This window comes from Vicugna pacos, chromosome 14, assembly GCF_048564905.1.
Source record: "Vicugna pacos chromosome 14, VicPac4, whole genome shotgun sequence".
Lineage (NCBI taxonomy): Eukaryota > Metazoa > Chordata > Mammalia > Artiodactyla > Camelidae > Vicugna > Vicugna pacos.
Genome location: NC_133000.1, coordinates 10,438,526 through 10,461,261, shown reverse-complemented (window position 1 = coordinate 10,461,261; position 22,736 = coordinate 10,438,526). Strand labels below are relative to the sequence as shown.

The 22,736-nt window shown below is 41.5% G+C and overlaps 1 protein-coding gene across 1 annotated transcript; it reads right to left on the bottom strand.

Annotated features, from left to right (window-relative positions):
* Positions 1–524: 524 nt before the first annotated feature.
* SERTM1 (serine rich and transmembrane domain containing 1) lies at positions 525–22,016 on the bottom strand. Its single transcript, XM_072937363.1, has 3 exons — positions 21,883–22,016; positions 19,888–19,951; positions 525–3,291 (listed from the first exon to the last, which is right to left on the bottom strand). The coding sequence occupies exon 3, from the start codon at positions 3,107–3,109 to the stop codon at positions 2,786–2,788; it is 324 nt and encodes a 107-aa protein (XP_072793464.1). The 5' UTR covers positions 3,110–3,291; positions 19,888–19,951; positions 21,883–22,016; the 3' UTR covers positions 525–2,785.
* Between the last annotated feature and the right edge of the window lie 720 nt (positions 22,017–22,736).

The window sequence follows — 22,736 nt, the reverse complement described above, 5'->3', positions numbered from 1 at the left end:
TAAGCATCCAGGTGACTCTTCTGGTCAGGGAAGTATGGGACTCACTGCCCCAGAGGGAGGGGACCCTTCAGGGTGGGGAGAGGCTGACATTTGGGACGCTGGCTCATGAGTTACTCTGCTTCAGAGAGGAAGTGATGAAAAAGCCTTTCTAGGAGAGAAGCTTGTGGACCATCTCACTGAGAACAATAAGAGAAGAGCCAGGCTTTCAGTGGGCTTGATTCCTTTATTTATAAACCAGTCTTCCCACCTTTCTGAACTTCTTAACACAGATTCAAGTTGTCCAATCTGTTATCTTGACAAGCTGGTAATGACAAATCCTATTTTACATCTTTGAATGTTGCTCCCAACCACTCTACTTAACCTGGGGAGTGGGACCCACTGTGATGGGGGAGCGGGGAAGGGGAGGGCGTGTGCCTGCAGATTAAAAAAAAAACAGTTTAACTTTCAGAAGTCTTTGGATCTCTTCCGGGGGAAAGAGTATAAAGTTACCCCTTAGAACAGATCACACTCAGATTAGCCTGTTGTGTGGCACATTTTCTCCTTTATTTTTAAAAGTCACTTCATCCATATCCTTTCTTCCTTCGTAACCAAAATAGCACAAGATTAATCAAAGAGCAAAAGTGATAATATAGATGCCTCTGTACTCCTGTGCAGCCTTCACACAACTGGGATGTGTGAATATATATACTATATATTCTGAGAATGTGTTGTGTATACACACACATACACACACACACATACACACAATGCTGATAATGGTCTAAAATAGCAGCATTTTTCTAGTCCAGCATTTATACTACATAATAACACTCTAACACACTGCTGTGTTTTAAAATGACAGCAGAAGCAAAATTTTCACTAATTATACATTTTAGGGCAGCAGCCCTGTTGCAGGTCTTTGGGTGTCTGGGGAGAATTTTGATATATAAATCTTTCAGTGTGGTCTCATTTAAGTGAGGCTTATGGATAAAAAAAAAGAAAGAAACCTTCTGATCCTCACTGCCCAAACGCATCTCTACCAGTATTTTAGAAGGAAAAGAATGACCTGTTAAAGTGGTAGATTCTTTATCCCATTCAATTACTGGATGGAGATGACACGCCACCAAACCAAAGGTGGGTTGAAGCCCCACCACTTAAGATGAGTAAATGTTTTGGACAAGAAGGATCCGGTTGTCATGGGAAGACAGGAGCATGATACAGTGGGCTTTGAAGGCTGAATATGTTCAGTGTTTATGCTGTGGACCATTTATTTTAAAGATCAAATTAAAATTCTTACTCTTAAGAAGCTGTAGTTTGTTTGCCCCACCACTTAAGATGAGTAAATGTTTTGGACAAGAAGGATCCGGTTGTCATGGGAAGACAGGAGCATGATACAGTGGGCTTTGAAGGCTGAATATGTTCAGTGTTTATGCTGTGGACCATTTATTTTAAAGATCAAATTAAAATTCTTACTCTTAAGAAGCTGTAGTTTGTTTGCCCTGTTTGTTTTTTAGGGGTGGCTCGATCCCCCGCCCCTTATTCCACATCTGTGCTCACACATGTGCCTCATTTTCTGGACAAAGCCCCCAAGTTCAGATGTGCTTGGCTGACCACAGTCTGGTAGTGTCCAGGATCACTCATCTCCCAGCAGCTACCCAACTTTGGTGTCTACAGTTTTTAAACATAAATCCACATCATGGAATCCTAATGTAGTGTATTGTGTTAACACATAACAGTGAGACACGTTATCAGAGACACATAACGTCCATGGAGTATATAGTAACATGGATATTAGCAATTGAGTCTTCTAAGTTTTGCAACCTAATGTGACTGAACAAACACCTGACATTTTGAAAGCTTAATACAATTCTGCACCAAAGGGATAAAGACTAGGAAACTGAGAAAAGGAGCATACTTACACGACTGCTAGGCATTATTACTCTGTATAAAATACGACTAAATGAATATTTTCCATATGTGTGATTCCTGCTGATGGAAATTATAGATATAAAATAAACTTCCTGGTCTCTCTTCTGGTGCCTCTCTTAGTAATAGCAACAGCAATTATCACAAAGAATTCCACAAATGTAGGGGTGTTATGATTATAACATAAATAGGAAAAAAACCCTCAAGAGGCAGAAATACATGACAGACTGCATTGTAACACATATTCATCTTGCCATTAAAAGTTAAAGTCTTCCAGAACTTTTCCAAATATGACTTAATTCATCAATAAAAATGATTTTCACTTGCTACAGTGAAATGAAATAAAACAGCATACTTTTGCTAACCAGTTTTAGAGATATTATACATGAAATCTAAATGGACTCTTTTTTTAAAGTTTGGTGTTTCTACTGTATCCTTTAAATATGGAAAATATCTTCTACATAGCTCAGTCTTAATTTTGCCAGTTTCTGCTGGCTCAGTGGATTTCACAGTTTCGGAAGAGAACAACGTGCAGAGTCCAGATCCAGCATCCACTGCACGGCCGCCCCAGGTGAGTTCTGCCTCAGGTGTCCACCAGGGTGGCCTGATCCACCCAGAGGAAGCCAGCTCCAGTTTCGCCAAGTGGATTATGTGAAATTCTGCACCTTGCATGCATTTCTGTCAGCATCGACTCCTACATTCCCAAATAAAAAGCATCACGAGCAGAAAAAGATATCAGGGGTGAAGGAGAGGGAGAAACAGGTCTGATTGATGGAAAAGGACAAAACGGGCATTTCTCTCATGAGGCACCTGCTTCGTGCAACACTCCCCCCAGGGAAGACTTAAGTAGCTCCAGGACTGAAGGACTTCTCCATTTTCTTCAGGACGAAAGGTTTGAAAAAGTGGACCTTTGCGAGGAAATGCTGCAGACTTCCAAGTTGGTGAAAGAGCTTCCCGCATCGCTTGGATACTCTGGGTAGGAGGAACTGGAGGAGATGATATTTTTGAGCCTCTGGAGGGCAATGATTAAAAGCAGAAGCAGGAAGGCTAAAAGGCTGAGGAATATTGACACATAGATGTAGACATTTGACAGGTGGCCTGAGGATGGGTCCACCGATGTGGACAGGGATGTGGGAAAAAGCTCAAGGAAAGTTCCATTCTCCACATTTCCCGAGAATGCAGATGAAGAGTCAGGTTCAGACATCTTTAGAGAAGGTCAGAGAATGCACAGTCTATTAAGTCAGTTTCACACAGGGGTTAAAAAGGACAGAATCAGCATTCTTTTTGTCACAAGAGCATCAGCAAAAATTGCAGGCAGTTAAATCAGCACAAGAAAAACTCTCAGTTTTCAAACAAAGGTAGCAGGGTATCAGTTGTCCAATGACACTGTGAAAACAGAAACCAAAAAGCCACAGCAACTGAGTGCATTATTCAGAAAAAAATCACATTTAACTCTCATTTCTAGTTTTCATTTCAGGAAGGCTTAAGTGTAAAACTCACTGAGGAGGGAAAAGAAGGAAATAACTTCCCTGGGAACAAGTAACATTTCTGTCTTTATATTACAAGTGATGATATAAAAATGAACTTTTATTTGATCTCCACTGTAGCCTAGGTGTCAGGTTTCTCCAAGAAACCAAAGATAAAATAAAAAGGAAAATACATTTCTGATGTGTTCCATCTGCTGAGATTTCAACAGATGCTTCAAGTGGATGCTCTGAGAATAGGACCCAGAAATTTAGCTCCAAACCTCCCTCCTCCGGAAAATGGATTCCACGCACTCTCCAGCCCACTAGCACAATTCCAGACCAGTGTTTCCTTCTAGCACACTTTGGAGAAATACTGCCCATGGAAGTTTGCTTTTCGTAATTTGCTGATTTGTTTGTAAAAATATATCTCCTTGAGATCAGGAGGCATTTCTACAGATTTCTTTTCCTTTAGATCCACCTATGTACTTTGTTCTGCATATTTTAGGCACTCTATTAAAAAAAAAACCTTTAGATTACTTTAGAAGAATAAAGGTTGGATTTCCTCTGAGTGGCAGAAAGAGTATTCGCTTTGCTGTCAAGAGACTTAAGTTTGAGGCCTGAATTCTCCTGTATCTTTGGGACGTTGGGCAAATTGCCTACATTTTCTGAGCTTCATTTTTCTCATCTGGAAAATGGCACAGCACCTGCCCCATCCCCTCACTGTGTTATATAGGGATCAATTATGAATTGTAAAGATTGGGCCATAATTAGTGTGGAATGTGTGTGTGTGTGTGTGTGTGTGTATGAATGGGTGCAGATGCTCTTGGCCATGGTCTCCCTCCTGATGTGGTCCCTGCGAGGAGGACCAGAAACAGTGGACTGAGATAGGCAGGTAGCCCTGGGACAAAGCATGATTCTCCAGGCTCCAAGCATGGGCTCTGTGTGTCTCAGACACCCTCTCATCCATGACTGGAGAAGTCACAGCCGGTTTCTGCCTAGCGTGTGCAGGGGGGAGGGAAGCAGCCTGAGGGAGAATGATCCCTCCCAATGGATGACTCTCTTTTCTGAATTACAGAAAAGATGTTCTTCCTAGCTCTTTACAGCATTAGATCATTTTGTTGTAAATTTCCAAATTTCCTGGTGTCAGATGTTAGTGAAATGCTGATGCGAAAACATCCACTCTGCCCTGGCTTCCCTTTTCCCTAACCTCTGCCCCTCACTCTACCTTGAAAACTTGCCTTTCCCTTCCGTTCTCCAAATCTCATTAAGCGGCTGAGTCCTTGAGGGGCTGACACGGGCCGCTGCAGCTGGGGCTGAGTGGCACTAATGATCCGTGGGAAGGAGGGGACACTCCTGAGAGGGCTGCCCCGGTCGGCATTCAAGCAGGTCAATGATCTTCCTCAGAGGAAGCCACAGGCAAGTGTCTCAGTACTTCCTAAAATAATTTGACTCCTCCTCCTCATTATGTCTTGCCTGGTGACTTTAATTCCATGAGGCTGCTACAGGCTCCCAACGAGCCTGAAAAAAAGAGAGCGAGAATCACAGTGGGACCGCAAGTGTGTTACACTGATTTGGCAACACCTGGCCTTTTGGAGCTTGGAACTGTCCTAGCCGTTCATCTGTAGGGAAAACTGCAGCATCTCAGAGGCAGCATGATCTACAGGAAAGAAAACTAGGAAAGAATCTCATGGACTGAACTGAAGAAGATGTTCAAGATGTTGTGGTAGGACTTCCTCAATTGAGGTGCGGAAACAGAACAAAGAAGCTGATTGATTTGACAGAAGGAATGTGTCTAATTAGAAGGTAAGCCAGGAGTTTAGGCTCTGCCCAGCCTTACCCTTTATGCCATCTGGTCTCGGCTTTCCTGTCGTGTGGTAGTGAGGATTTCACCTCTTCTTTTTCTGACATGGGCAAGAAGGTAGGTTCCATGCATTTGTGTGTTTCTCACACAAATTAATTTGTAGGGGAGGCAGAGCAGAAAGTATTCTTCCCATTTTGCAGATGAGGAAACTGAGCTGCAAAGACGCTGTGATTGACTCAGGGTTCGCAGCTAATCAGAGACAGAGAATGGACTAGAACCCATGCCTGCATGGTGTTCTTGGTTTCCTCAACTGTGGTAGGAAGAGAAAAGTGACGAGATGTGGGTAATTAGTTCCTGCCTGCTGCTTACATCAGACAGGCCCACAGTTCAGTCTTGATTCTTCAGTTTTTGCCTTTGTCCAGTGATATTCACCTTTCCTACCTCTCCATGAGGTCCTGAGTTAGGATATGATACCACTTCCAAAATCATGGAATTAGAAAATGATAAAAGGCCATCCAATGAAAGGACCAGTTGATAGTTCTTTCTCGATGCCTAGAAAGACCAGAGGAACTTCCATGTCTCTGCTAGTCCAATAGTTCTGACATGTGCAGGTGGGCATAGACTCAGTTGGAATTGGCTGATTTTTTCTAAAACTACTCTTGCTATCCAGATCTGTATCATCTTCTGGGAGGGGCAGTGCTGAAGGCACAGGCAGTGTCACTGGAGTATCAGCAATTCAATGGCAGAGCTCATAATTGGCCACCATACCCCTTGCTAGAACAAAGGAATCTCTTTACAGTGTAAATATTCCAAGAGTTTGTTTCACATCCAGAAGGTCACCTTCTTTCCGACAAAAGCTCACTGTGAGCCTCAAGGGTCTATAGAACAGTTAATGGCAAATGAGGCCAAGAAGGTTTGCGGAAAGCATCTGACCTTCCAAGTGGCCTTGGAAGATGGTAGAAATGAACAAAGGAGACCTTATATCCTTACTTGACATTTCACAATGAAATACCTTCTTTAAACATTCTCCCCACAATATTTAAGATTTAATATTATTTCCAGAATACTTCTTAATTAAAAACAACAGATACACAAATTTCATTTCACTGTTCTGCTTTGAAACAATAGAGTATATGCACTGTTAGAAATGATTTTAATGTGCTGACATGAATCCTCATTTTCTTACTGGAGTTTTAAAAATTGGTAAACCTTCTTTCTCTCTGGGGAATGTTTTGACAGTCTATGTATAATTCTGAGGATGCCCCAAACTGTGTGTGTTTAGGCCCCCTGACGGTGTGAATGAGGTCAAGGGTGGCGCTGTGGAAACCAAATCGAACAAGTGTGTTTCAAGATACTGCTTCTCGGGCTGTTTCTCCCAGACAGATTAGGTCTCAAGAAGAGAAGGATGCGACTTCGTCTTAAATGCATAGCCTTGACCCATCTTGGGGCAGTGACAGCAGACTCTCATTTCAGGTGGCAACCAAAGCCACATGATGCTTTTTTTTTTTTCCTGAGCTATTCTCAGAAAGTGATTTTTGAGAAAGGAAAATGAGACAGTGAGATCCCGATACTATAAATGAAAATCTGTCAGAATGTTGTGGTTCATGGTCCTCCAGCTTTCCCTTTGTCTCTGGGAATAAAGAACCATGTGGGGAAGAAATCTACAAAAGGCAGTCACCTCCTGACATGAGGAAGGGAGGACGTGTCACCTCACCGTGAGCCCCGGGGGGTGGGCAGCTGGAGGGACAGCACAGACCAGGCAGACCTGGGCCGGGGGTGGCCGGGGGAGCAGTTCTCTGCTTCCACGTCACTCTGGGAATAAAGAACCGTGCGGGGAAGAAATCTACAAAAGGCAGTCACCGCCTGCCTCTGTGACTCCTCTGAAAGGACGGAAGCCTTCCTTCCCGTGGGATGATGAGGACTGTAAAGTTCTGGAAGAACACAGCATACTCTCTGGCGTGAACCTCCATACTTGGTAAAAGGAAGAAGAGCTGACTCAAGGGTCTCCTCTCTCAGTTCCTTCACAGAAGCCTTGTCAGACCCCCAGCGGCCAGCCTGTGGGCAGAGCCTCTGTCCTGGCCTTGACATCCAGGATACAGTGATGTACAGACCTGAGTCAGCTTCAAATCGGGCACAGCAACCTCTGAGTTTCTGACCTTTATTTAAATATTTTTCTACGTGAATAACAACTTTGAAAGGTTTTTTGTTGTTGTTGTGGGAAACTGGGACAGGCTGCTTTGGTCCCGTGCAGACGTTATTTAAAGAGTGGCCCTGGCTCTTTTGATGTGGAACCAACATCTCACGTTATCAAGGGCTGCTGTGTCATTCTCCAGGGGTGGTCCTCCCAAAGCACTAGCAACGATTCGATAAAGTATGAACATGACATGACAAAAGGCTTTTTCCAGTCTACAAATGTAAAATGTGATATTATAATGTAAATGTAATGAACAGTTTTAGATGAGACACTGGATCACTTTCTCTGCAGAACACACAGACCGCTTCCAGAATCTGGAAGGGAACTTATCACCGCTGAGCAAGGCTGTTTTCAGTTCTACTTAGAAAACAGCATGCTTTATACAAGACCTTGAGCCATTCCTTTTCAATTGCATGATGATCTTTTCTCCTAATGCTTTCTCTTTGCTGAATGGCCTTTTAGGTCATGCTAGGTGAGAGAAGGTTGGTGCAAACACTATACTCTTCTCTAAATGTAAATCTTCACTTGCAGTCAAGGGCAAACACTGACCCCTGGGCTTGCAATAATGCAAATAAAGTTTATTATCGTACTACTAATCATATTCAAAGCTGATCAAGCCCTTCCATATATTTGCCTATTTGAGAACTGCTCCTACTTAATCAATACAACATTCTGGGAGAAGAATTTTGAGTGAAAATGAGTAGAATCACATTAGGATTCCCTGCATCCAGCCTCCGCCCTCCCCCCCACCCCCAAAAAAAACAAGGAAGGAAAAAATCTTCAGTCTATCTGCTATCAACTCCTGGAGTCAGAGGACCAGCTTATGAAAAGAAATGTTGAGAGATAAAGATTCTGAATAATGCACTGGAATTCATGGTCTGGACTGGATAATGTAAGCCAAAAAAAAAAATTAAAATGAACAGTCCTCTTTATTTCTGGTTCAAAAAAATGATCAGAAAATATAATCAGACTTTTTCATAGTACTTTGGTGAAAATTAAAGATATGTCAAAGTAATAGCTTGGAAACTATGATTTATTTTAAAAATCAATTTCTAGGGTAGGTCATTAGGTGGCTTTGGATTCAGTCCAATCTCTTAATCTCTCTTTACTTTGGTGATGACTTCTATCTCTCTGGATTAGCCTCAGGCTCAGTAAAATATCTTCTCAGCAAAATGATTAAATTATATTCAGAAGACTTTTATGTTAGACTAATTATTTTGTCCTAATTCTGTAAAAATTAGTTATCCACATAAGGTATAATTCACAGAAAATTCAGAGTATACCTTTCTTTGTATACAAAACAGTGTAGATTCAGTGAAGTTAAAAAAAGTAAAGTATTTCAAGATGGGATATGAACATAACTGTTTTGACCGTCTATCTTGTGTAGCCTCAAAAGTAATTACAGATATGAGTTCCTTTCCATTTATATAGCACTATTTTCCTGGGGAAATTGAACAATTATTCTTAATAAATTTTTGCTTTATTTATATTTCTTGATAAGATCTTATGTCCAAATCACTGCCTTAGTAAGAATAATTATTTTAAAATGACACTCCCTTAGAAAAAAAGAGTTTAAGTGAATACTTTCCTGGATCAAAAGATCAAATATAAAGCCAGTTCTAGGCATAGCATTTTCATGATTCTTTTATGATGTTTAGAAAAGACCAAGGTGGGCTCTGTCCTGCACTTTGGGAAGACTGGACCCATCTTGGTTAACACAATTAGCCTAAATCAGAGTGAGAAAATTGGCAACTTAAAGGTTGAAGGACACATGGACTGGTTAAGAAGTAGCAGAACAATGAAAGTCACTTGACTTGTAGGCAGCAGGAGAAGAGGTCATTGGCAAAACACTTGATGTATAGAAAAAGCAAACAGCCAGAGAACAAATGACTTGAAGATCACAGGCAAGGTTGAAATGAATCAGTGCAAAGAAAGATGGTAAGAAGCAAAATTGGCCTTTGAAGATGTTACAGCTTTTTTAATGAGGACTTTCAGGTTCAATCTTCTCCCTCCACTCAGCTCTGATCATTTCCAATATTTTAAAGAGTATTAAGAAAAACATTTTTTAATTCTTGGAGCAGCTAGAATTGGTTAAATTTAGCATTTTTATACCAAAAACTTGCTTATTTTTAATAAGACTAGATAAGTTTTTGAAAATTCTCAGTCAGCCATGCTCCAGTCAGAGAGTGGTGTTTTCCCCTTTCCATTGTCTCTCAATCTTTCCGTACAGTTAAAATAATGTGTATCAAATATATTTTTTGTCCAATCAGGAAATGCTCATAACAGTCTCCTTATAGATCATGATATTTGGAAAGATTATTCTTGTAAACTTAATTTTGTGATTGTCGTAAATCTTTATTGTTTTGTTTTGTTTAAACCTTTGCAGGTAGACTCTCAGGCTCCAGGGGCCTTTGGGTGTCTCTAAAAGTGCTCTAAGGAAACGGAGAAGAGCTTGGAAATTAGGGTTTTCTATAAGCATTTGATGAAGTCCACCCTTAATTTAATCAGATTCCTCTGAAGTGGGCGGCCAAAGGCCACAATTGTCAAGTGGTATAATAAGAGGGAAATGTGAGATTGTACCACTCCCAACCAATGCCACTCTTTCTTTTCTTGTTTTTACTATCATCTCCCTTTTTAAATATGTATATTCCTCTGTTTGTGGCGTATTGTCATCACTGATTCCTTCTTCTCTCCAGTCTTCACTCCATTTCCCTCCATCTTCCATAGGCATCCAGGCTCATGTGCTCAGTGAAAAACATTTTGTTTGTGTATCTTTCTGTAAATGTTCTATTGTTGTTTTGTGTACATTATCTTGTAAATTTTCATTTGTCTTGTAAACTTTCAACTTACAGGAAAGGAAATATAGTAAGTATTTCATTCACTCTATACCTTAAACCCCAAACTTAATTTCCACTTAAAATATCTTGATAATCGAGGCATATGGAAGAGAGGAACATAAATTATTTAATGTATCCACTTCTCTAATCTTGAACTTAAGAATAGACCAAAAACTAAAAACCATTCTCTATGTATAAAATCACATGTACAGGAACAACTTGGAAAAAAACAAGTGATGACAAAGGTTGTTTGAAAGAACTTTAGTGTTAGCAAATCAGTTAAACAGGCCGCTATATCTCTCTCTCTATTGACATGTATTTACATTTGTTTAAACTAAGATGCTTTATAGCCTACTCCTTAAAAATGGATTGGAATATGACAAATATGTATAAGTGTTTTAAGTCTTGCATTTCCCAGCAGGGACTCAAGCTCATGGAGTCTTCTACACGATGACATTTTTACCCAAGGCACAGCATTTACTTGAATTAATGAACCATCGTCCCTCATAATACAACCACAAATAGTCCTTTAGTTGATTACATAGTGTGTAAATTGCCCATCCCTTTGGGATATTAGCCCAGTGCTTCACATAATACGTACACATGAATTTTGCTAAATAAGTTCTCTCATTCTTCCAGTCCTCTATGGCTGACAGTATGATGATGCTTTCCACAGTGAAATGGGCATTTAAAAAGAATAATGCTTAGCAATTGGCAGCTTAGGCAGGCTAAGTTTTGGATACATCCAGTTTTGGCTGTATTACATTATTTAGTAGTCAGCTGAACACTCACAGAAGAAAAAGTAGGATGCAGATTTCAAGATTTATCCTCTAATTCAGTGCAAGATCCTTGGACCAATTAAAAGGAAAAACATCTTTGTTATAAAGGATATGATGAGGACAACTGGGGAAATTTGGACATAGACTATACGTTGGATAATCACAGTATGTCAATATTAAATTTCCTAAGTGTGATAAAGGAGAATGTTCTTGTTATCAGGAAATGCATGTTCAAATATGTAGCTCTGTATAAAGTGTCACAATATCAGCAATATCAGTTTTGTTCATCTTATATCATCAGTCATCTTCAGAGGCAGCCAAGGATATCTGTCCTGCAGGTTAAATACCCAGTCAAAGGGAGGGGCTTTGGAGGCATCTTGAGCCAAGAAAGAATAATTTTGTCTTTTTTTTTTTTTTTTTTACAAATAGAGATATAACGGACATTAATGATGTGTTGGTTTGGGGTATACAACGTAGTGATTTGATATTTGTATATTGCAAAATGATCACCACAATAAGTCAACATCTGCTACCATCCATAGTCACAGTTTTTTTTTCCTTAGGATGAGAACTTTTAAGATCTACTCTCTTAGCAACTTCAAATATACAGTGCAGTATTATTAACTCTAGTCACCATACTATACATTATATCCCCATGACTTACTTATTTTATAACTGGAAATTTGTACCTTTTGACCACTTTCACCCACTTCACCCATTCCCACCCCCCACCCCCCCACTCCTCCACCAGTCTATCTATGAGCTTGTTCTTTGTTTTTGTTTTTGTTTTTGTTTTTGTTTTTAGATTCCACATACAAGTGAGACCATGTGGTATTTGTCTTTCTTGTCTGACTTATTTCACTTAGCATAACACCCTCAAGGTCCGAGAGAGAGTAGTTTTCTAATGAGAACTAATGAGTAGGTGGACTCTTGGAACACTCACTGAAACTCCCCAATAGCCAGTGAGGTCCAGGCTCCGTAGAGGGACTGCAGGAAACAGAAGCAGCAGATAAACTCAGCACAAGTGATTTAGGCAGCAGGCGTCAAGCAGTCTTCAAACACCATGTTCAGCAGATCAAAGAACTCACACTCCTTACAACTCTTAAACTAGCAACCACCTCCCTGATCACCCTGGGTTGGGTGAGTCCTCTAGTGTGGCAAGAGGCTAAACCCAACCACATGAACTCTTCTTCAGTCTGGAGTCAGTATCTTTTGGAATAGGAGCCAATAAACAATTTAAAAATGAATCCAGTCATTGCAAAATGCAGCTGCAAATGAAAAAAGTAGGGAGCACTGATATTAACAATGCTTTTCGCCAGTCACACAACTGAGGCTCTGGGTAGGTACCCTAAATTGATGAGTACCAGACTAGTCAGATTTTAGGCAGAGGTTACATAAAACATCAGCCTAACAAGGAGACAAAGTTCTCCTTCACGGCTCTGAAATTACTCTTCTACCAGGATTTCCAGGTTGACCAGGGAGGGCAGGAGATAGAAAAGAGGACACTGTGATCTTCATCAGGAAAGCCTGTTCCTATGTGGGACTTCCCGTGGTCCTGCTAATCCTTTGTGTGGATTGAGCAGCAGAGCTTGCCTTAATATTCTCTCATTCATTATACCCTCTCTCTGTCTCTGGCAGCACGATGAACTCAAAGATCTGGTCTAACAAAGAGAATGTCTACATGTTCCTTGTAACATGGAACAAATGATATAGTGGGCTGTCAATGTGGGAGGAAATCACATCCTCAGCAGCTTGTTGTCATTTGCAATAACAACTTAGGACCAGAATCTGTCAAAGACAATATGGAAGCAATAAACAAGTGTAGGCTCCAATTCGCCCAGAATGTATTTCAACTTTAAAATGCAAGGAGGTAAATCTGAAAAGTAATTGGGAATTATTTGTAGTAAACAGACAACTGCCCTTTAAGGCTGTATGTTCTGTGTTTTTGTTTAGTTGTAGGAATAGCCTTGGTCAGAGACACACATTCATACATCACTCACTGCTCTTACATCTAGTCTTAGTTCTCTTTTATTTCAGCGGTGTGCGCTGGGATGTAGGGAGCATCATGCCAGAAGAGTTGGGGGGGGGTGAGGGGAGGGGATGGTGGGAGTATCCCCAAGTCATCATGGAATGGGAACAGGTCTTCAGCACGTGATAGGCAGGGGAAGGTAGACCCGGGTTGCTTGTGTAGGAGAAAGAATGTCCAGACAAACTAGTCTGGAAAACAACAACAACAAGATGAATGATAGCAGCCAGTATTTATTAAATAGAAGCATGTACTAGCTGTGTGTGTGGGCGCATGTGCATGGTGCATGTGTATTTTCTTTAATCTCCACAGCTCTTTACTGTAGTTAATATTATTCCCCCACCTTTCTTTAACATATGAGAAAATTAAGGACCAGAGAATTTAAAAGCTTGCCTAAGGTCACCCAGCCACTTAGAGGTGGGACTGGAATTGAAATCTGTATCCATATCTCTCCAAACATTACGTTAATTACATTTCTTCTCTCCAGGCAGGATGAAGGTAAAAGAGGAATAAATTTGAGACCTGTGGTCCTTAGTGATGTTCACGTGCTTCTGCCATTCTTCCCTCTGTCCAGGCACGTGGTAGGATTGTGTGTTTCCACTCACTCTGAAATTAGGGTGACTTGTTTCAGTGAGTAAATTTGAGAAAAGTGACATATGCCACTTCTGGGTAGTAAACGTAAGATTCGGTATGAGATTTACTACACTCCTCCCTTCTTCTGCAATAACTGTGAGTACTGGCCAGCTTCTGTTCGTCTGGGTTCCTGGGTGAGCACCGTGAGCGCCTTCACCCCTTGATGGCTCTATTAACACTTAGTGTGAACAATAAATCAATTCTATTGTTTTAAGCCACTGAGAATACTGGCTTATTTTTTATTGCAGCATAGTCTACCTTCTACTGACTGAAGTAAGTTCTCACTATGCTATTATGGCAGAGGTTACGATGGGTATTCAAGAAACTGACTTTGAAGGAGTCAAATTCTCAATAACTGAGAGCTGCATGAATTGTTATGTATGGCATTAAGACTCTCTTTTGGCATTGGTGAGAAAGGAGGTTGTAAAGAGTGTTTTTGGTTCGCTTTAATTTCATACAAGAGTGAGGTTTAAAGGGATGAGACTTAGCTGCTGGTATAGCCATGAAGATATTCCCTGACAAGCTGGAGCGTGATGAGATGGTACTGTAGAAGGACAGTCCTGACCGGCTGTCACTTAAACACACACAAATGGCTTCAAGAGAGAACAGGGGAGAGATGATAAAGATATTAAGACTAACTCAGGATCCTCAATGGGCAAAAGCAACTCATTATGCACTTAGTGGGACAGTGGTATATCCTTTGGTTAAGAAAAATTGTATTCTTTGATGTATTCAATTATTCATTCAACAACCACTTGTTAACTATTCCTGCACATAGTAATGTACAGGAAGGTGAGAAAATATTATGTGTGTGAGTCAAATACACATGTAATTTTTATAGTGACCATTTTGAGAAAAAAAATCTAAAAAAATGAACCTTTTTTATGTTATCTGTCTTATATTATATGTCCCTTACTCTATGGCCACATGCTACTTTTCCCATCTCGTTTTTCTCATTGTCTCTAAGAATGGTGTTCCAGGCATATCAAGCTGTTTTAGATTGCCCAGAGTCCAAAAAAAAAAATCCTTATGTTTAATCCTTATATTTGCATGTCTTCTCCCTAACTCCAGCCCAAATCCAATTTGTTCGTTCTTCAAGACGCTACTCAAACCTTCCCTCCTCTGTCTCATTGAGTTATTCATTCATAATATAAATCCCCACCTGGTTTGTCTGTGCAAATTTCTGGCTCCTTCCAGTGCATTCTCAGGATACTTGCTATACTTTTTTACACCAGAATTTCTCACATTTTATTATACTTACTATGTTTTTTAACCTGTTGGTCTGCTTTGCTGGACTGTGAACTGTTAGAATAGAGGACTAATCTTTCTATCCATAAATCCAATGTCTGGTATAAAGATGCTCTAGAAGTATTTGTTGGATGGTTGCAGGAATGAAAGGATAAAGGAGTGAAGAAACTGGAAGCTTCTTGGAGAGATAGTCCCTACTTGTTCTATTTTTAGATGCCTGATAATATTTACTGAATGAATGAATAATGATCTGATATAAGAATCATACTGATTAGTCAAAAGGTAATTATTCAATAGGAAAGAAAAATAATGAGCACTCTCTCAATTTATAAATATTTTTATAAAATATTAAGGCAATATAAAATGTTATGGCAGTAAAGTTAATGGTTCAGGCTCCAGAGCAAACTCCAACCATACTTTTACCAAGCAATTGTGTCTCTCAACAATATTCAACAAAGGTTTTATTTAGTCACGTTTCCACTGGGATAGTTGAGGAAAGGACAGAGGAATCTGCCGTTAATGCTGAAATACATCACCCTGAACATAGCCAAACAGTGGTAACAAATGTATTCTGAAGAGCACAATAAAAATCAAAAGAGAGTTTATCCTGGTGAGTCAGGGAGAACCTGACTGGATGTGGAAATAAGATGCATGGTTTTAATTTAAAGTATTAAGTTAAACTTTACGGTAATCACATCCTTTGAAAATTGTCAAGTCCCTTATAATCACAGCGCTTGTCCCTGTGCTTGTCTGTGGAGATAAAAAGGGTCAAGGACAATACCCACTTTCTGATCATTGCAGGGAAGGGTGTGATCATTTACTGCACTCAAGAACATCGTATGCCATGGTGCTCTGTCTGTCTCAAGGATTAAAAAAAAACAAACCCAGTTTCAATAGAAAATCAGCACAGAAAATGTTTACATTTTTATAACTTTCTCAGTTTAACTACAAAGCCCCATGTTAGAGATCTATGCTCCTCAAAGTAGCCACTTGGCTCCCTCATGACTACATGGGTCATGAGTCCTTGTGAGAAGAGGAGCTTGCAAAACATGGCTTCCTTCATCAAGAAAGTCTTACTGCAAAAAAAGTCATCTAAAGTAAAAAGTGTGTTTAGTGCCTTATTTGATTTATAGTCTGGCTCAAGTTCCATCTGTCGTGGTGAATGAGTAGTTAACAATTCAAGGGCTGACACTGGTGCGTGCACCTGCCTTTGAGAGTAGCACTTCATCGAGATCATAGCCACGGTGATGGGAGCAGTGAGCTCCTCAGCAGTATTGTGCTGAGAAACAGATACAGACCTCAGCTTCTTAGAAGCATAATAAAAAGAATGAAAACACGGCAGCACAGCAGAAGCACACGTTTTTCTCCTCTTTCTTTGTGGAACTGACTTAAAGCACTTATCATGTATCTTATTCCTTCTTTCCATATGGTCTCTCTCAGTATTAACTTTCCTCTATAAAAACGAACAAACAAACAACAACAGCGACATTAAAGGAAAATGTTTTTCATAGAATCAAGGAGCTGGAAGTCCTCAAAAATCAAGAAACTGCGGTCTCCAAAAGTTAAGTAAATTTTGATGGGCTGGCAGGAGACAGCTGGTGACAGAAACCATAAACTGGGGGCCCACAACTCCTTTCCAGCTCTAAATCCACTCTCTACTCAGCTGAGCTGGGTGGCCAACAAGGGCAAACCATATGAAAAACAAGTTAACCGATTTCTTTTGTTATCCAGAGATTAATTCATCATGTGAACCCAAGTGTGTGCCAAGCAGGGTCCAGTGGACAAATCTGAGGCCAAAACTGATAGGGATGATAAAGTGATAAGAGGACAGAATGATAGATCTTGGAAATTAATTCCAGTGAACTAGGCCAACTTTGTTGACAAGGAGTCTTTTTGAAGGTCTGAGAAGCGTCAATCAGTATTCCACTGTCAGTCTGAAAGGCACAGTGCCAATAATCTACCAGTTGACTCATGAAAATCAAGGTCAACAAGCTCACCAAGAACTCTCTCATGAGGAAGCGTTGGACTGATCAATTGGTTGCCAAGGCATATGAGGGGCACAAAGGAGGATACTGGGTAAATATTTTATTTTTTGACCTGGGTTCCATTTGCATAGGTGTGTTCAGATTGAACACACAAATCATAAATTATGTACTTGTGTACTTTATGAATATTAAAGAACAATAAAAATTGTTTTTTAAGTGCAAAAAATCTGTCAGGCATATAGAAGATACCCCAGGTCACAGTGGGGAACATTTACTACTTGTTGGATAAATTATTGAGTGCTTCCTTTTTTATCCAAAAGTGTTTGGCATTATAGGCTAATAATATAAATAAGAAATTCTGAGAATTTACCCTATGGGGAAAAAAAATCAAGACAAATGTAAAAGGCACATGCACAAAGATATGCTCTGTAGTGAAACACTGGAGCTACCAAGATGTCCATGAGTCAAGGACCGGTCGAATAAATGGAGGATTCTGATGTAATCAAGAGGGTTATATTTTCTAACATGGAAAGATGTTGGATATATATGGAAAAGTCAACAAGTAAGCTTCAGAACCGTGCATAGTATTATTCCATTTTTGTAAAAAAAATAAAAACTACTAGTACGGCTACTGAAACTACACATGCATACACAATTTTAGAGGCATGCAAAAATCAAACCAAACCAAACCAGACTAAATTAAACTACACTAAACTGAAGGAAATAGGAGGTTATGCAGCATGCTGTTAACATATGTTTTTGTTAGCGGGTGATATTCTGGGTATGTTCATATTCTATTTTGTGCATGTCTGTACTGAGTTTTGATTCAAAGAACATGAACTGAATTTTAATGAGAAAAAATACAGGTATTTTCATTAAGAAATAGAAATAAAATTTAATTATAGCTTATACAGTGAAAATGTAACTGGTTTTTAAGCCCAGAACTCTTTCTCTTCCTCCTACTCCTCCTCCTTTTTTTTTTGTAACATATATACTTAACACAAGCCTTTGAAATGGTTCGTATGTACCCTTCATTTCAAAGTTTAAGTCTCTCAGGCTTGAGGGCAGTAAGTGAACCTGCCCAATAGGACTTGACTGTGCTTTCTGTTACAGTTGCATTTTATAGCATGTTCTGAATGTTCTATTTAAGAAATGAGAAGAGCAAATCCTTCTGCTATAATCCTGGGCACAAGAAAATTGAAAGCGAATAAGACTAAACCAGCTTAATTGGCAACAGTTGATAGATTGCCAGGCACTTCTGATCAGTACCGGACTACTGTGGCAGATGAATCGGGAAAGCTGATGTCTTGGCTACCTCTGGGAAGCAAATCTATAGGTTAAAAGTTCCCCAGATGAACTTCTCTCATGTTTTAACCATGGTTTAAGTCATCTTCCTGTCTTTCTGAGTTTGAAACAGGTTCTTAACAGCCACCTATCTTTTTGATTCCCATCAAAAACTGTATTTGGGCCTGTTACCTTCTGAAGCTACCCTTTTAAAAAGAACTATTATAGGCTTACAATTTCCAGACCTGTTCACTATTGTCTATAATAGTATCAGCGACAGTGATCAAGCCGATAATACAAATTGTAGATCTGGACTGACTGATCTCCCATCCTAATACAACTTAATAGTTGATAATTTAGGAAATATTAATGACAGCCCATCCTGTTCCTGATGTGAATTCAGAGGTTTGAAATAGTGACACTGTTTTGGCTGGATTGTGCCATTTCACATTTAGAGATACTGGTAAATTGCATATGGTTACTTGACTACTCAGAATCTCCATTTTCTTGTGGTTGTTATCATCAAAACTTAGTGCAGGCTAAATAATGACTATTTCTTGGTTCCAAATGTTAGCATGAGTGTGGATTCTGTTCATAAGGAGCTCTTGCAGGAGGGGTTGTATGTCATGAGACTGAGACCCCAGAACACTCTGTCCCATGGACATATCTGCCACAAATCAGAGTCAGAGGTGGTGAGGCCCCAGAACGGGGCACAGTAGCCTGCTACCCTGGAGCTGAAAAGGCCAGTGGATGCACAGATGGACTCCCTAGTTCTGAATCAAAGGCAGGTCCACATGTGGTATCATGGACTACTGCATCTAACCCCTTGGTTGGATTTCTCTAGGTACATCTGTTAGCAAAAAGGAATCCTGCCACTCAGGCACTTAATTTGAACTTCCTTTCTGTTGGGTTCCCTAATTCCTTTAATTAACTTAAAGGCTGCATTATTTTTAGTTGTCATTTTGAACAGTTATGAAATAGTCTATAAAAGTTAAGTTTGTGATGCTTTGTGTTAATGTAGTAATATAATAAAGCAATATGATCCATACATATCTATTTGAAGAAAATGGCATTCTCCTTTTGGCTTCTAGTTTCACTACTTTTTGGCTTCTAGTTTCATTTAACAAAGTTCACTGAATGGCCCCTGATGTCAAAGACTTTTTTTCCAGGTTCTTAAATTACTATTTAAAAAAACCCAAATGAGCAAAACACAAAAATGCAGCCATAATTTTGCTTTTCTGTTATAACTAATTAAATATAAAAATATGTTTAAATATAGAAATACATAAATTCTACAAACTTTTTCTTTAAAAAGCAAAAAACAAACAAACAAACAAACAAAAGGATATTAAAATACAAGCACAGGGAGAAGAGTGAGCCCAGGGAAGAAGGAATATTATCAAACGGGCTGAGACTTGATCTAGAATAGAGGCCAAATAAGAGAATTTTGCCTGTGATGGGTTAATCTTTCATTCATACATTTATTCTAATGTATGAGTCCAAGTTTACTTAATGATTAGTATGATTAATCATTCTCATTAATCAGCTCTGTCAGCCTTCATCTGCCCTCATTAAAAAAGAGAAAGAAAAACTCAGGAAACCTGCAAAGAAACCCTCTGATAGATTTGCTGCCACACACCATCATACCATTATTTCTCTCTATACATCACAGACATCCAGTAAAATCTGTTAAATTAACCAACAGCAGGGAGAACAGAATAGATCTTACCTTACATGAGGCTTCTTTAGTGAGAACCATGAACGTGTGTGGTGAGCTCTTCAAAGCACTTTGCCTTATGTGGAGGAATCAAAAATAGTAAATAAATAAGTCAAATAAATAATAAGCCTCAAACCCATTTTCTGGAACTCACTATTCCCAGAATACTTCTGAGGTCGGCAAACGGTTCCCCATTGCCACAATGCCCAGCATTTGAAGGTGACTGGGACATGCCCTGTGGGGATGATGTCAGTGCAACTCAGTTACCAGTCTCACTCACACATACTTCAAAAAGCCATTTATATTAGGGATCAACTACGTCCTGATTATAAAGAGTATACATGTGGAGGGCGGGGGTGAGAGTAGGGGCAAGATGCCTTTATACTTAACAAAATAAAGCATTTTAGTCACAAAATGAATTTAAGCATGTCTAGGAGCTAGATCACAAAGAAACTATAACACTCAGACTAGAAGGTAATTAATTTTTTTTTTTAATTTTGAGGATGCATTGGGCTGCAAGACTGCATTAAGAGGTGAACCTCTTGGGATCTTGGGGGAGGGTATAGCTCAGTGGTAGAGTGCATACTTAGCATGCAGGAGGTCCTAGGTTCAATCCCCAGTACCTCCATTAAAATAAATAAATAAACCTAATTACCTCCCCCTACCCCCAAAAGAAGTAAACCTCTTAAGAAAAGAGTGTCGCTTATCTTGCCTCTTTTCCTATTGACAGGCAATGTATGACAATGGGAAATCTAAAGTGAAAAGCACCTGCGGAGAAAGAGCTTGGGGAGTGGTTCCCTCGGGTCGGGCCTGGGACGTAATCGCTGCCCATTTCCCGCCCTTCGCACCTGTAGTATGAACTGAACCAAAGGCGATGGCTTTGAGCCGTCTTGGAGCCATCGGATACCATTATCTCCCGCAAAGAACCACCCAAGTATTTTAGCAGAAAATTTTCCGAAGGAATTTGAACGGGCAGAGCAAATGAAGGACATTAAGAAACAGATCGTGTCTTCAGAGTCTGACACAAACCCAGGACCAGCGGGGCCCCAGGCATCTGGCGGTGGAAAGCGAGCAGGTGCAGCCTGCTAACCCGATCTGGTACTCAACAAGATGTTTCTGTAAATGAAGGACTCCCCGCAGGACTGCACATCACACCTCCCATCTCAATTAGAACTCAAACAATTTGCCCATGATCCACGCACCTCGGCAAGGAAACACAGGATTCCAGCGACTCATCAGATCAGGGAAAAGAGAAAAGGCAAGGTAGCTGGCGCGGTTTCCTACTAGGTTTTCTGGGAACTCGGGAAACCACCACTGGGAAACGCCAGCGTGTTCAGCGCCAGGTAGAACTTCCCTGGATTTGAAGTCGCCGAAGACGGGGGGAAAGACTCAACGCGAGCAAGGTAAGGTACCAAGCGGGCAGTCCGTGTGCGCGCGGCGAGTCCCCGGGAAAGGACGGATGACCCTAGAAATCCAGGTAGGCGCCAAACACAGGAAAGACCCCACACACTACAAAGGCGAAATAACCAGAATGCACCTAGAAACACGCTCTGCAAAGTGTATACCTGTCTGCGCTTGCACTGAGGAATCGGTCAGCCTTTGCAGCGGCAGACACGAGGGCAGACCTCCCCGGCTCCCTGTGTTCGGGACAGAAGCGGGTCATCCCAGCACCAAGGACGTTGTGTCCTACTGTAGCCCCATGTAGCCACCCCAAGAATAGGGAGACCCAGGCTTCGCAGGCTACTCGCCAGCCGTAAGGACGTGACTGGCGTAAAGGGGCCAGATTCGGGGGTGTCCAGAGCAAGGAGCCAAACCGCTGGGAGCCGGGGAGTTTGCGAGGCGGCTCAGTTGAGAACGGGGCCTCGGGACCCGAAGTCGCCCCAGACGAGGAGTCAGGATGCGCCTCGCAGAAGGCAAGCCCTCCTCCAGCGCTCGGCACCCCGCGGGTCCCCGGCTCCCCACTCCCCTGCCTGCGCTTGCGTGCGGCGTCCGGAGCCCCTCACTGACCTGCGGGCCGGGACGCGCGGATCTCCCCCGCCAGCTCCTGCGCTCGGGGTGGGACGGGGCTGCGCCGAGCTCCTCGCGGGCTCCCGGGTCTTGGCGATCCGCGCCCGCGAAGCCTTCCGCGGGGATGTGGGGCGCTCGGGTGCGGCGCGCGGCCGGGCGCACGGGCGAGCGCCGAGCTCAACTGGAGCCTTCCCTCCGCCCCTCCGGCTGCACAACCAATGGCGGGGCCCACTCCCCTCCGCCCCCCAGCCGCCGCTCCTGCGGGCGCTGAGCTCTAGGACCAGAACCCCGCTCTGGCGAGGGAGGAGCTTCGCCAGCGTAGGAAAATCTTGGAGGAGGAGGAGGCGTTTGCGCAGGGAGCCCCATCTGGGAAAGGCAGGTGTGGTGCCCTTAACTTTTGTGTCTGTGTTGATTCCAGGACGCAGTTTCTTTGGGGACTCAGGGACCTCTCCCTGCAGGCAAAAGCGTCTTTCCTCCAAGTTTCTTCCCCTCTTACATCGTTTGAGTCCCGCGATGCCCCCACTCTAAACCACGAGCCCCCATGCATCAAAGCAAGCCCAGCTCTGAGCCGCGTGGGGGCATCGCCCCGTCCTGTGACGAGCTTCGCCTCGGACGTCTCTCCTTTAGCATTTCTCTCCTTTCCTTTCTCAATCCTGTGCCAAATCATCAGATGAGTCGAATAGGATTGCAGTTTCTATCACTGTCAAGGAGACAGGCAATCATAAAAGTCCCTATCCGGTAACTGGCATAGAGAGAGTCATACATCTTAAAGGATTTCAGGAAAGGGAGCCTTTTGCTGATACGACTAACTTCGGTTACCAATCAGCCGCGTGACCTTCACCCAGCGACTCTGG